Source organism: Falco biarmicus, chromosome 9, assembly GCF_023638135.1.
Source record: "Falco biarmicus isolate bFalBia1 chromosome 9, bFalBia1.pri, whole genome shotgun sequence".
In the NCBI taxonomy this organism is placed as follows: Eukaryota; Metazoa; Chordata; class Aves; order Falconiformes; family Falconidae; genus Falco; species Falco biarmicus.
Genome location: NC_079296.1, coordinates 2,764,252 through 2,780,000, shown reverse-complemented (window position 1 = coordinate 2,780,000; position 15,749 = coordinate 2,764,252). Strand labels below are relative to the sequence as shown.

Below are 15,749 nucleotides of genomic sequence, written 5' to 3'. Positions count from 1 at the left end.
TTAATCAAACCAGATCCACATTAATTTAATCTGCATAAGGCCAGAAAAATATTTTTTAATGCAAGTGAGATGCCTGGAATTGTGAGATAAAATTCAAGTCCCCAAACAGAGATGACAGCGCAACACTGACATTCAGCCTTCTTATCTGCCATCCCAGGCTAGAAGGGTGGCTACAGTATTTCTGCATTGTTTTTGCAAGGTACCAGAGCCACCACGTGCATATGAGCCCCCCCCCCCAGCAGACAGCACTGTACATGCACGGTGTCCCCCGCTGCACCTACGCAAAGTGGCTCCTCCAAGTGACTGTTGCCACTGCAGAATTCACAACAGTTTTCTGTCTGTGCTTCCAGTTACTTAAAATAAGCGTTCAGCCACCATTACGGGGTGCTTCCTTATCTTGTCGTAAATGGCTTTTCTGTATGAACTACCAAAAAGCATTCTGAAGTATTTTACATTAAGCAACACTCGAGTGCAATATATTTTAATCCCTGTATGGAAACACAAGGACTCTTGCGCTCTAACCCCCATGACAGTATTTAACTGGGCCCTCTGTGCAGGGCTTCTCTCTACCCAGCAAAACCCACTGAATCCGCAGCGGCAGAGGAAAGAGTTAAGTGCACTGATTAGGCATCAAAATCATTAGAGCTTCCACACAGTAAAGAACAAACCAGGCATTCTTAATATAGGGGTGTTTTATTTAAACACAACTCAGCTACTAGCACGACTCACATTAATCATGTATTATGAAGGAAAATTTATTTTAGAAAGTGGTAATTTTTAAGTTAAGAATCTTCATCTTAACAAAAGCATTACTGGAATCACCCTGCGTACAGCAGAACACGTGAAGCTACATGTAAAGAGGGTTATGAAACCCTACGTCATCGGCAACTAACATCACAAATGCCAAGATGTTCTTGGTATTACGGGAGATTTCTCTCCCAACTCTCTGACCAGATGAGAACTTTTACAGGGAGCTGCTGGACACTAGAGAAAAAGCACGATACCGCTACCTGTTTCTGGCACCTATTTTAGGTGTCTGAAGAACTGCAGTGCAGATTTTGAACCGGGCTGAGCAAGAAGCCTGTGTTTCTAAAAACCTATTCTGAGGCCAATTGTTTTCCTGGCATCCCTGGGTTTTGTACATCGCCCTGCACTGCTGGCCAGCTGCGGAGGAGGCACACTGGCCATGCCGAAATGCCGGCCACGAGGGCAGGGACGGGCACAGCACCAACGGCCAAAGGCCTGAGCTGGCACCCAGCAGAGCCCGCACCTCCAGCACCTGCCAACAGACACGGCTCTCCGGCAAAATGAAACACACAAAAAATGCAAACAGAAGCCAAGGGAAAGGACTGTTCCCATTCCGGCAAAGCAAAAATATCTGTGTGCTGAGGCCAGGCAGGTCCATGGCAGCTGAGAGCGTGGAGCGGCTGGTCCCTGGCTGGCACAGGGGCTGCCGGAGGGGCTCAGCACCAGCGGCACTGCCCCAGCGCAGCACACGCTCGTCGTGTGTTGGCTCTCAGCACAACCACAGCTAGAGGCTTCCCAGCATAAATACAGACCACGCATTGTTATATTTAACATATATATCATTACATAAGTGATAATGCTATAAACATCTTTATTTCAACTATTTTAGTAGAGCGCAGGTAGTAAGTAAACCACTAAACCTGGCAGAACAAGCAAATGCTTGGGGGGTGGGGGGGTGGGGGGAAGACAACCCTACGCAAACTTATTTAGGATTCAGACAAGGATCATTCTTCTCATCTTAGAGGCAAAACATTTAAATAAAAAAATGCATTTTTTTCCATTTTTCACACTGAGATTTTAATCCTGGATTAATTATTTTAGACATTTTCCATATTAATTAAAGCAGTATAGCTTTAACTTTCTTAAGTTCTTTATCTACTTTCTTCAAGTAAAGCTATTTAATACTGGAGATTGTGGAAAACATTTGTTCATGATTATCCAGACATACAGTCAAACAAGACTGAAACAAGAGCAGCATGCAAAAATGTATTTAAGGACTATCATCCCAAAATGCTGCTAAAAGCTATTAACCAGTACGTGTTAATTGCCACAGCATTCATATTAATTTTCACTTCGGGCCCGACATTGTGGAATATTTCCCCTGATACATTTTAAACAAAGTTTAATTTAAGGAACTGCTTCTATCAACACTTATGAAAATTAACAGCCAAGCAATTAGCACTCATGAATTATCCCTTCCCCCATGCCTTCTACAGCAACTGTTTTTAAAAATGACGCTACAAGAGAAATTGTTGGTTTTTAACCCATTACCAAAATTAGCCACAAGAAACCCTGTAACGCTATACAGAGGTACCATTCCTCACAATTAGATTTTTAGCATCCATCCAGATTACAATAATGTTGACTTATTTTTATTTAAATTATCTCCAGTAGTCAAATAAACCCCTAAAGCCCCTGTAAGGTCTGAAAAGCTCAACTTCCTTAAATCTTCATTTTCAACTAGTAGTCATGAAAGTAGAAACAAGAACGTCTTGAGAAAACTCTAGTCTGCATGTAGGAAAGATTTTTGGCCTTGTAACTCAAATTTATTCTGGAGCTGAATGATCCCTTCCTTACATTTAATTGTGGTTTCCAACTTGTTTCTTTGACTATCTTGCTTTTTTAAATATTCAGCATTTCTTTTTTTGACTGTCCTGTAATAACACTCCTGTGTTTGCTAACACTCTTCTGGGGACATAGGAGCAGCCATTTGGTGGCAGGCATCTCAAACTGAATTGACAAAATATTTTAGTGATTAAAACTGTTTAAAAGTAGCACAGACTTGGGAAAAAAAATGGATGTGGACTGGCTTCAGAGCTTCAGAGATGATTTCAAGGGGAACTGTAAACACAGGCCTTAGCAGGAGTTACCTAATCAACACATGCTTCCTACAAAGCTGAACATTTGATTCTAGCACACTTTTCCTGTATTCCAGTAACTAAATACATCTTGGTAGCATTTTTCTTACTAGTGGGAACGGTCATGCAGTTGAATAGCCTTGACACTAAGACTGTAATAAATCAGTATCCTGTAAGATTAAGATCTCAGAAAAAAACTCATCGCCACACTTTACAGCAATTCCTGCCAGTTAGACTTGTGATTTGAAAACAAATATTCTGAATTTCTGGAGAATGAAAAGATCACACATGCTTTTAAAACAATTAACGAAGCAGGCAGGTAATGTGTTGGTAAACTCCAGGTTGTCAGGCTCACAGCTGTGTCACTGAAATGAGCCACTACAACACTGCTGTGCTTCATTTGTGGTACCTGGCTATGACTTCCCAATCAGCCCTACCGTCAGTCTTGTTTTCCCAACCTTATTAAAGGCTGGCAAGGTGGAACAATAAGCCATCAAACTTTGATTTCCCAAATTCTACAAACAGAAATATGCATTGAACTTACCTATAAAACAGATGATAATTTACTTTGCATGCAGATAAAGGAAATCAGTTTGGCCACAGATTTCTTAAGCCTTAATTTTCTATACAAATGACAACTGAAGTAATTATAAATAGCTGAAGATTTCTTTTCATACAATATTCTTAGCAAGAGTTTTTAAGATCCGTTCACCACGTTCAACCCACATGATATACAAACCACAAAAACAGATGCAGGGGTTAGGTTTAATTTTATCTATTTTAAGCAAAAACCTGAAGATACGGCCAAGAGCAGTTATTGTGTTTTGTTAAGAGCTGAAGTTTTATAATGTAAATGAAAGCCACAGATCTGTCCTGTGTAGCTGTGGGGCATGAATTACCTGGATCCTTGAGCTGATTAGAATGCTTCCATTGTAGTTGCACTTCACAAACCAAATTCTCTGCTATTTTGATAATTAATGAACTGATCAGAGTAAGAAGAAATTAAGAGTGCTTCGGAATTCTATTATTTCATAAAATTGCAGAAGCAGTTACAAAAAAGATGCTAAATCTGGCAGAAAAGACCTGCAAGATGTATTTTAATAAATTGGCTTGGTTGATATTAAAGCATGCGATGTTTCCTTAGTTTTAACTGATGAGCTTAAAACAATGCATCAAATGTTGGAGGGAGGGGGTAGGAAGGACGCTGAAGAGAAAGGTTTTGTTCAATTTCAGGTCAGTTAAGGAGCTGAATTAGTGGTACATTAAAACCACTCAGAACAAAGAGCTTAGATACAGCAAGTAGAGCCTTCCTCATGCTTTGCCAGTGAACCACAAAATGGGTGTTACTCAACAAGCTGAAATCTGTGTTACAAAACAAAACAAAAATATATATATATAAACCAAAGGCCTAGTTATCACCTTAAAGATTTCAGAGCCACTGTGATCCCTTCAGTAAATACATAATTAAGTAGGGTTTTTTTAAGACATGTTTAATTAGGCCCCCAACCCCTCCTCACCCCCCCTGCATTTCCCCAATTATGTACCATTTCCCCCAGAGATATGTGGCTCTGTTAATTATGTAAATAAGTCATGCACTATTCCCTGAAAGAATAGTATTTATGTGAAAAATACTGCTCATCTATTATCAATAGAAATACAAGACCTACAAGATTTCATGAAAAATAATTTTTAAAAGCTAGATGGTTTTCAATTTTACATTACTATCTGACAATACAACAAAGCTGAAGAAAGTAAAATAACCCACTACTGAACTACGTTTCCTCCTCACCTCAGATGGTCAGGTAGGTATTTAAAAATTGGCAATACAGATGGAAGTACAGAGAATAAATTTTGTAAGCATACCATTGACAAACTTACCAGAGTAGTATAAATAATGCTGTTTTAATTAATACAGTGAGATTATATGCTAACAAAATGCCAATGCAATTATTTTGGAGAGTTAAAAAGGTATTTTTGATTTCTGGATCACAACTGCGTTGATTTGTATCATACCATACAAATCACAATTGAGTAACATAGAGGTATTTCATTAATATCTCAATTTCCTTCAAATGGACCAAACACCTGCTAAATGTATCAGACTTTAAAATATGAAAATTAATATTTTTCATTACAGTAAACTATAATACTTTATTAATACAGAAAAAAAGAAGTTTGGATTGTCAAAGTGGGAAGGAATCATGAAGTTCCTCAAGTTTCTGATAAAAACCCTAGGAGGCAGCCCAAATCACTCTCAAGTATTAGAACAACAGGACTGGAACACCACTGAATTACAACAGACTTCTCTTAATAAAGATGAATCTTATTTTTACTTCCTCTGGCCATGACTTTCAGAAGTATACTTAACTGCTTGCCAAAACTGAAATTTCATGACATCAGAGCAGAAGCTTTGAGTTTAGAAAAAAGGCATCTTAGTGTTGTCAGCATTAAAGTACTGCTATCATTCATTAATGAGGCCAGAAAATTTGAAAAGAAAATGAGGTAGCACCAATTACTACATGCTAGTAAGTATAAGATAACAATAGAGGCAGCTTTGGCTATGTGGACTTCATAATATTAAAGTTATCATTTCACAAATATTCTAAACCCTTCTCAATGTGCTAGGAATTACGTATTTGGCTTTCCACTTCAAGAATACTTAACAGAATATGAAATACTTCCATCACAAGGTAATGAAGCTCAAACTTCATACTCCCACAGGAGATTCCACAAACAAATCCAACAGAAAACAGATCTGTGCAGTATCTATAATTGTTTTGGAACAATGATACTGATCCATCACACCAATGTTTATATTTCAGTTTCTAGAGTTTATGACAGAGAAAAATACTTGACAACACGGAGTAACTAAACTGCACACAAAAACAGACAGTTATGCACAATTTTGAGCAATATCAAATGCAAGCTCTTGAAATTAATGTAGTCAAGGAATGAATTTGACTTACCAGGTTTGTAGTGAAACTGCTCCATGTACCCATCCATACATAAATGGGTACTGGCGCAGAACTACATTGTTTTGTCCTTTTTTCTGCCCCAGATATTGACTAAGTGATGCTTATTTTCCACCCTCAAAACAGACAATAGCTTTTCCCACTCTTATTGGAAGCATTTTGAGAATAAAGACACCATAAATCATGGAATAATCAGGAAGTGCTGTGATGTGGCTAGACAGAATAGGTTCTTTTAAATGCCAAACCAACAATCACTTATACAAAGGGTCTCACCATCAACTCTGTAGAGATGTCCTAGGACTCTACCACACTAAACATTTACCTAAATAACCTACTGGGGAAGAAAACAGACGGGGAAGGTACGCCTAATGGTAAGGCCATAATTTTGTAATGAAAAATGGGAGAAACTGTTCTACCAAACTGGAACCATTATATTTAAGAGTAAGAGAAGCACGTTTCTAGACAACTACTTTAAAATAACTGATGGCCTACCCTAAAATCTAATTAAAGCTTAAATAAGTAAATGCACACAAGAACTGCCTAAAGCCTATCATCTTCAGGTCAGGGACTGAATTTGAAAGAAAAACATTTGATCCACTCACCTTGCCGTCAAATTTTGAGTACTCATTGAAGGGGTTATTCAGCTGCAGCGGACACTGTTCAAGTCGCACAGATAATATTGACTGCTTCCCAGAACACGGAGATTTTACTCTGAAATTCTTTTTTTCAAAAAGTGAACTCAGCTCCTCTGCTGTAGATCAGAAAAGAGATTAGATTAGTTGTACAGGAGATGTACAGAGGTTACTGTTTACTACAGAAAGATAACATTATAAGAGGGAGAATAAAATCAAACACATAAAGTAACAAATGCTTTAATAGGGCAGAATCTACCACCCCTCTTTCATAGCCCAAAGACATGAAGAAACCATAAGAAGTTTGAATGAAGCTACAGTTTAGGCTGAGGAAAAGATGATTTTTTCCCGTAGAGAGAATGGAACTGATCACTACAAGAGCCCCTTGCGTCAAAATAAAAAACCATCAAGGTTCAAAGACAGAATTACACATCCTGGGTCCTTCTGCTTACCTGACTCTTTCTAAATGAACAGTGAACGCTATGCAAAAGAAATATGCCATGCAAATGCATTTCAAACTGAGCTTGTAACGCGATATTATGTTCCATTACAGGACAATATACCACCCCATTACTATACTGTAAAATTGCTATGCTGTCAGCAGTAGGCTTGGGACTACATCTGATCCAAAATAGTAATTTCTTCAGATTTTACTTCTCATGGTAGACTGGATATGGACTCCTCTCAAAAAATGTCAAACATGAAAACACCATTCCAAACAGTCTGGACAACTTAAAAAAAAAAAAAAAATGCTTCCTAAAAACAAAGGTGATAAGAGTTAGCGAGTACTTTGTGTAGTCTGTGAAGGCATAAAATCCTCTGACAAGCAGCTCTTTTTATATGAAGAAAGTGCACATCCAAATTTCCAGCAAGAGTTTAACTCAAAATTTTCAGGCATACTTAAAAAAATAATTAGGACTTCTAATGTTATCAGGACGCTTCAAAATCAGGACAGAGCCTGGGGTGGTTTAGCATGTTAGTACCAGTGGGTCTCATCTGCAAGAAACTGTGACTGAATCTGGATAAGTCTTTTCCACATCTGCTCTAGGAACCAAGTACCCCCAAACTCCATCAATCATGACCTGAGAACCAACACCAGCTCTCCTAGACTGACTCTGCTCCGCGTTCCTACATTTAGATTCACATCTCAAAGATTTACGTGTTGTTCCTTCAGGGAAATGAAACTGCTCCCAAGGCAGAATGACTTGGGACTTGATCTGCAGAGAGTTGGTTAATTTCTTAAAATGTGAATTTAAAACTTGTCAAATTATAACTAGTCAAAAGCTCAGTTTATTTTTATCAGCAGATTGCCTGAAAATTCAGACAGTTGGCAAAAGTGCTAAATACTGGCACTAAGAGATACCCAACAGTCTTGTGAAAGGCTGCGATTAACCAAAAAAGCTTGATTAAATCCTTTTTAAACGTGGCAACTCCATTAGGTATTCAGTTTTTCGTAACAACCTTATCTGTTGTGGTTTTTTTTTTAAAAAAAAAAAAAATGAAGGGTAATATTTCAGTAGAATTGTAATTAACTGGTATTTCTTGGGCATTTGGAAAGTACTCTGCAGCTTGGAAACCAATATAATGGTTTTATCAGTTCAAGTGAAAAAGCAAGCCTTTTATCTTCAATTTTTGTCTCTAGGGAAATGTTAAGATGATTTGTTTATTGTTTCCTTTGTTGGGATGTGCAAAAAGAGGATCTCAAGAATTCTTCTGAATTCATTAGTGTGACATCTGTTTTGCTTTGAGTTTTGTACAGCTTTTACTCAAATCAAATATCTCACGACTGAAGACTTTAAATAACAGTACATTCTATAAGACTGTAAATTCACTTGGCTGAGATACAGTTTTCTTTTCCAAAAGACTTCATAATTTCAAACGTCAACTCATTTAGGAAGACGAACCCAAAGCCTTCTAAAGATCTGTGCAAAAAGCTAGAAGAAGATAAATGAGATTTCTGAAAAACTATCATCTTCTGTTGTGCATTTTGTCAAATAATTCCTAACAGACGCAGGCTGTGAGAGTTCCAATTAAAAACATTGAAAAAATATTTTAAATTCTTAAATTTCAAGGAAAAATCAGCTCATTAAACTAGCTTTAATTGAATATTTTTTAATTCTTAAAAAACCCCAAGTTTTGCTGTCAGTTTTGCTGTATGTATTTTTCAGCTTTTGTGTTTGTTAGCTGTATGAGCTACATGAGCTGAATGCAAGGGTTTTGAAAGATTCACTCAATATATTGTTAATTTACATTTTATATGCTCTGAAATGAATGAATGTAAGAAGTAAATACAATTCCTTACTTCTTGCTTTCATCTAAAAATACCCAGTATTTTATAAAAAGGAGTAAACTTTTTTTATGTATATCCCTATTTGGTTTATAGGACCCACAGACTGCTTTACTAACATAATTCGATCTTTACATTGCATAAAACCGAAACATTCTTTTCATTGTATTGAAAAAGAATTGATGCACAGAAAGGCGATGTGAATTTGTTGCACAGCAGAAGAAAAAAACCCAGACCTCCTTCATGTCACACTTCCAGTCAGTCACCTATCCCTGAAGCACCTTTCTATTTGTTAATCCCCTAGCCAACTCCAAATGCATGGAGATTTTCTTTTTCAAGTCCATACGCTACCACCACCTTATCTTTCAAACTCATTCCTAAAAGCAAACAGCTTGTCTCACGACAGCAGGAAACAGATGATGAGTAGAAAATATTTTTTTTTTCCTCATTACCATACACAAAATGACTCGTCTCTCACTTCCTTTTATCCTGGTTAGCGTACTTTTATTTCTGTACATAGTTATTAAAAATGGGAATCACAAAAAAACCTCAATTGCCAGATGCCTCAAATTACAACTGCATATCCAACCGCAGGGCAGCAGATATGCTTGTAAGAGTTTGTCTCTTCAGTAAAGCATCTCTCTGACAAGTGATGTCTGGAGGTAGTGTCATCAGGATCTTTAACACGGAGCAAAACAACTTCCCAGCATCCTTTTAGTTTGCATGGTGTCAACCATAGGCTCGACTTTGTCTAAAGCTCAGATAAACAGTCAGAAGAGGGCAGCCAAATTCTCCCCATTAGAGAACTGCTATTTCTGATGTTACTGCCTTCATAGTGTTTCCAAAAACGCTGAACTCGAGGAACAGAACAGAAAAGCTCACACGCACACACTTAACAAAGAGGAAGGAAAGTACAGTGGATATCCTCCAGGGCTGCTCTTTCTCCTGGCCTCTTCCTACTGTGTTGTTCTTCATGCAACTAAGTAACATGCAGAATCTCAGTGACTAAGCAGAGAAGTTAAATCAGCTCTGCCAGCAAAGACAGAGCGCGAGTGCCTTGAGTTTTTATGGAACTTATTTTTTATTTAAATCTGTCCTGCAGCAGGGAGGGACCAATCCATTTGCTTGCAAACCCAGCACACTCACAGAGGGGGACACCTCTGTTACTGCGGGTTGACAGATTACCTGTATCTTCAGGGCAGCACGTAAAAGGAACTAATGTCACAGTGGAGCCCACATGAGTAAGATGACACACAGCACAGACACAACAGGAAACTGGAGTTTGAGTGCAATTCAGTGTAAAGAAATATCAGGCAGTATATAGTTAGGTATAAAGAAGAAAAATAATTGCATCATCACTGGTCAAATGTGATAAAATACTGAGTAAAGAGAATTGGAGGTTATGGTAGATTAAACTTTAAAACCTACAACTCTGCTTACAGAAGTAGAAAGGCAAAAACATTTTAGAATGCATTAACAGAGGTATCAAACGTAGCTGAACACTACTAAAGATTAGTGCAACCGTGTTGCTTGTGTGAGCAGCTTTGTTTGCTCCTCTAAAAAAGATATTATAGAGCAGGAGAAGGTTCTGCAAATGACAGCCAGGAAGATACAAGAATTTAGGCAAAAAAAGGAGATTGCACAGGAAACTCATTAAGATACACACAAATTTTGAAAGAAGTAGGCATGACAGACCATACAAAGGTTTGAATGTGTGTCAAATACAACAGGAATGTATATAGCTTGAGCTACAAAAGATGAGAACCGAGACAGACTTTTCATTTCATATATTACAATTTAAACTATGCAGAACATCCAGTCAGGCATACATAATTATATAATAACAATTAAAAAAAGAGAGCGAGAGAATAGGATTTTTTTTGAGGAATCACTGATAATTGTTTTTTCAAGGAAAGGCTAGATAAGATAAGGCAGCACTTATTATGCTTTCATTTAATTAGATCTATATATACACCATTTCTCAAGATTTTCCCCTTATCTAGAAAAGTAACCACAAAAGTATAAACTCTACAAAATTCTTCATCACATCCGGTACACCAAAAGTCACTGGAAATAGCTAGAAAGCCCTAACTTTCATGGAGATAACGACCTTGCATTTTGAATGCAGACACTTGCCAATCACCTACCCATAGAGCAAAGATGTCCTGTTCCTTATGTACCCACAGTAACACTAAGAGCTTTGCTATCTCCATTTCTTGCTAAGACAATAGAAGCCTTAGCAGATAATGACGCTACAAGATGACAGGATACACAAACGCTGTATTAATACCTTCTATTGCAAAAAATACAGCAGCCACTCGAATTAGTTCAGACAGCCAAACCACATTTTAAACATCTTTCCTTTACTTTGCCTTTCTTGATAATTTGGAATGCCCTAGTCATATCTGAAAACAAACGAGAGGCCTGTGGCACACCACCCCTCCAAGCAATAAACTGTAGGAAACACATAACTGGGGAATGTCAGGCAAATACAATAATTAGTATTTCCTCTATGCTTTGAAAACTTAAGTGGAAATTACAAACTGAAAATGCTGTAACCATCAAAAGCAGAACTAAAAACAGTAGGAAAATAGAAGGTCTTTTCTTTTTACCTGAGTAAGAAGTATTTCTGTCTTTCCACTGAATGTTTTTGCATTTTATTTGATTTTGTCTCTCTTTCCGCAGACGTTCTAGTCTCTGAGCTTGAAAAGAAATATTACAACTATAAGTTTGTCAATGAAAGTTTACTATAAACAAAGACATAATTAACTACCTTTATATGAATAAAGATGTTTTATACTGCATATGTAGGGAAAAAAGTCATAAAATTTTAAAGGTGGCACCCCTGAAAAGCAAATACCAACAAAAACATGAAAATGTTCTTGATTTATAATTGAAATTAGAGGATATAAAACATTAATAGAGATCATAAAGATAGTATTAACATGGAAGAGAATAATAAAATGTGAAAACTTCTGTGATTAATATGACATTTCATTATATAAATCATTAATAACGGTCTTAAAGGAATTTTAATGCACAAATGAACTGAAGTGAATATTACATTACAGGAATAAAATTACTGTTATGAATTACTCTACCCGTTTCAAAAATTAAAGATAAATGAACTCAGACTAGACTATTAAAGTTTTAAATATAAAATCCTTTATCTAAAAATCATGAAAATTATAAAATGTCAAAGCTATATAAATTAGCATAGCTTTTTCTTCAGTGTGCTGAAACAGTTTATAGGTAGTAAAATAAATGATTTGTATCTTCACAACATTAGTCAAATCTTAAAATGAATATAATATTTCTTTACGTATATTTTGACTCCATCTTCAAAATAGGGTTTGAAAAAAGCCTCAAATAGTTGTAATACCAAAGAACTTACAGACCAGGGTACCAGATAGTATCTTAAATTATCTTGTTGTTAACAATAAGATATCTCTCAGGAAATGGTCGGTTCAACCTCCTAGAAGCTACCCAAAGCAATGACCACAAGAAATAACTGATGTTACCAAGTGTCCGCTCAAAATAAGAAAGCAGATTAGACTGGCAAATAGGACTAATAATGTTGATCACTGAAGGAAACAATTTGCTGGATATATTAGCAATTTTGATGTATTGAGATCATTCATTAACTAAAATGGGTTTGTAGAAGGGACTCCAGAAGGCTAAATTACTCTGACAATTTTTAGATACAACTTGAGCTCCCTGAGCCATTTCACCAATTAAAAAAAGGTTAATAAATATTTTCTATCCCTCATATTATCATTCTTTTACATTTAGTCTTTGAACTGAAATGTGAACATGGAAGTGATATTTTTTTTGCCCCCATAAAAAAAACCTCTCAGCCTGGGAACTGATGAAAAAAGTAACAGTTGAGGTTTAGCAGCTGTAACAAGCATCCTATTTCTGTTTATTTCCCATTTAAGTCAACGTGAGGTTAGTGCCTAAATACCTCTGTGTATTTTACTCTTAATGAAATAAGTATCCCCACTTATAAGTTTAAATATTGGGTAAAACACTACTGCAGCATAGACATTTTATTCTGAAAGAAAAATTTTTTTCCAACTACTGTCCAGACTAGCTCAAAATTACCTTCCACAACCATTTCTTCCCACATGTGCCACCATTAAAATATATTAGATTCACATTTAAACTATGGATAAAGGAAAAGACAGACTAAAAATAATAATGCATGGTTTTATCCTACTTAATGTTTTCACCTCTTGTCAAAACAAATGTGCTGAAGTGCCGTCACATTCTTCAATAACTGTGTCCTGCTGTTCTATCTACAGCTGATCACAAATGATCATTTACTCTGGGACTGTATTTTAGCAACTCGAAATTAGATGGCATTATCAGTACCTATTAGAAGTCTGAATTATTTAAGATTCATTCTGACAAGCAGCATGCTAGTTTGAAAGCTTTCTGTGTGAAAAATGTCACTGACCAAATGCAGTCCTTATTTCATTAACCATTAGCAACTAGATGAGCCTTTGTTTCTTCTAGTCATGTGGACTGGGAGAATTTGCTGCTTTCCCATATACCCAAAACCTTGCACAGACCTGTCTCCACTTAATTTTTATTTTTCATTTTAGCCCTCTGAATATGGCTGAAAGGCAGGGAGGAGGTAGAGCCCAGAGCCAAGGAGCACCTATGACCCAGCTAGCTCTTGTGGAAAAGGAGGCAGAATTCAGAGGCGGACAGCCCCCGCGTTCTCCCCAGACATGATATGCAATACCCTAACATGTCTCACCCTTTCCAGACTAAGGGGATAATGTTCATATTACAATGCACATAAAATTCATTTCCAGATTTGCATACCCACATGACAACTTCTTAATAATCAACACTTCTGTAGTCTCTGCAGAGATATGTTGACTCTCCTACAGTAACACATTATTTCTACAATTTATGAAAAAGATACGGTCCTGGTAAGGTACTTTGTAATAAAACAGCTTTGCAAAAGATAATAAAAAGTTATACTCCATCCAAAAACAATGGTTAAAGAGAGTAAAGCAGAAACAATTTTACTTAGCAGGGTGTAAAACCAAGGAGAATAAAGAAGAGCTTGAATGTTAAAAGTCTGCCACTATTACCTGTTGATACTCTGAATTACACTACATTCTCTTTCCAAACCTAAAAATGTTCTATGTATGTATGTGTTTTCTTCCATCAAGAACTAAGGTAAGTACTTGTGTGATGCAAAAAGCATTTATATTAAAAGTAGTTAGCTTTCTGTTTATTTATTCCTCTTTCTGTATTTCTGAAAAGGGTTCAGTACTGCATTCTTTATATTCCTGATTGGCTGGATAAGTACATTAGGTTCCTGGTGGTACCAGCACACACGATGGAACATAACAACCATGCCAGATGAAGAGAGGCAAAAAACAGGTTCCCCAATGGACTGAGTGTCCTAACCATTATTTTAAAATATGACTCCAATTGGAAACTTAAATGGTTTCAATCCATAATTTAAATAGAGATCATTCTATCAGTCTACACAGTGAAATAATCCTTCAGAATTCTTTTTTGGTGCTTTGCTTCTCCTACCTCATAAAACTACACCACCAACTGAACTAAACAAGACCTCAAGGACAATGCTAGGCAGTCTGGCACACTAAGCTTTTCACCGTGCCTTACAGTCACTTGCAGCTATATATTCAGCTTATTTCCAAATCTAACTCTCCATTACAAGAGATCAGTGCCTTGTCTTTGTTGTAACTTTTGACAACTTCTTATTTATAAAAGGTATTTCAAGATATTCAATACCATACAACTTTTTACTTGTTAGGTAAAGCACAGATGTTTTTTCTGAGCTCTAGGTGGTGTTATAATACCTTCAGAAATTGTTTGGAAAAACCCCAACTATAACACAGAAGAAGAAAAAAAAAAAAAGATATCAGTACTGACTACCCTGTACCAACCTTTGCATACATATTTTATTTTACAGACCTTTTGCTCATAGCCTTCCCTGGGTACAAGTAGCAGTCTGAATATCCCTCATATGAAAAAACAAGTGGGACACCTTTCTTCCAGCCAAGACAAACAGCATATTTTGAAAAGGTGTACACCCTTAAACTTTCTAATTTGGTAACCTAAATCCTACCTCAAAGCTTTTCTCAGAAATAAAATTTCAGAAGACAATACAGACAAACCATTCACTTCGTTGGCTCACATCAAACTTGATTATCTTCTTTTATAACAAACAGATCTGATGCCTCACTCCATAAATTTTTCTCTGAAAATAACTATCCTGTTCAAAAGTTAACATCCCTCCAGACATTAACAATAGAAATATCAAAGACTGTTCACGTACTTCAGATTTAGACTTGATGCCTTTACAATATAAATTTTTTTTATGTATAAAACTGACTACCTCAATGTTCTTCTGTACATGAATAAGTAAAACAGCAATTAAAACTCAGTTGACAGCACACTAAAGTAACTGAATCATTACACGTCCTTTTAGAAAAAGGTCTTCACATCACAAAAGGAAAAGTTTGACAGATACCTAGCTAGTCACACTCTGATTTGTCCATGCAAGCCAGACTAATAGAAACTGAATTTAAAAGGCTAATGTTATCTTGGCTGCAAACATCACCTACCTGTGTTTGATCGTCTTCTGATTCCGAAGTCCCAGCTTGAGGTAATATCAACTGATTGGGAATATATATAGCCCTGAGTCTCACCATTGCTTCCCTGTGTTTCTGAACCACTGTCCCCATATGCTGACGAGGGATTAAACTTCTCCAGGTCGACATCGTGATCTATCAGGACCATTTCACACATCCCTGTGTCATCACTGGTCACGTGTGACTGCCGAATGTGAGCAAGTATAATTGTTGGGTTGTCCAGGAAAGCCATTCTGTCCACAAGTCCACCACTTCACTATACTATCTTCTCTCCATCTTGTTTCATGGACACATGTACCTAGAAATACAATGTACACAGCTTTTTAGGA

At 36.7% G+C, this 15,749-nt stretch overlaps 1 protein-coding gene across 3 annotated transcripts in view; it reads right to left on the bottom strand.

The window, feature by feature from the left end:
• MAPKAP1 (MAPK associated protein 1) overlaps positions 1 to 15,749 on the bottom strand; it is a 107,325-nt gene that overhangs the window by 81,111 nt on the left and 10,465 nt on the right. For all 3 annotated transcript variants that reach the window (XM_056351215.1, XM_056351213.1, XM_056351214.1), the window contains exons 2-4: positions 15,394 to 15,718; positions 11,389 to 11,478; positions 6,460 to 6,608 (exon numbers count right to left, since the gene is read on the bottom strand). In XM_056351215.1, the coding sequence (XP_056207190.1) occupies positions 6,460 to 6,608; positions 11,389 to 11,478; positions 15,394 to 15,652 (498 nt within the window). In that variant the 5' untranslated portion in view covers positions 15,653 to 15,718. The remainder of the gene's footprint in view (positions 1 to 6,459; positions 6,609 to 11,388; positions 11,479 to 15,393; positions 15,719 to 15,749) is intronic.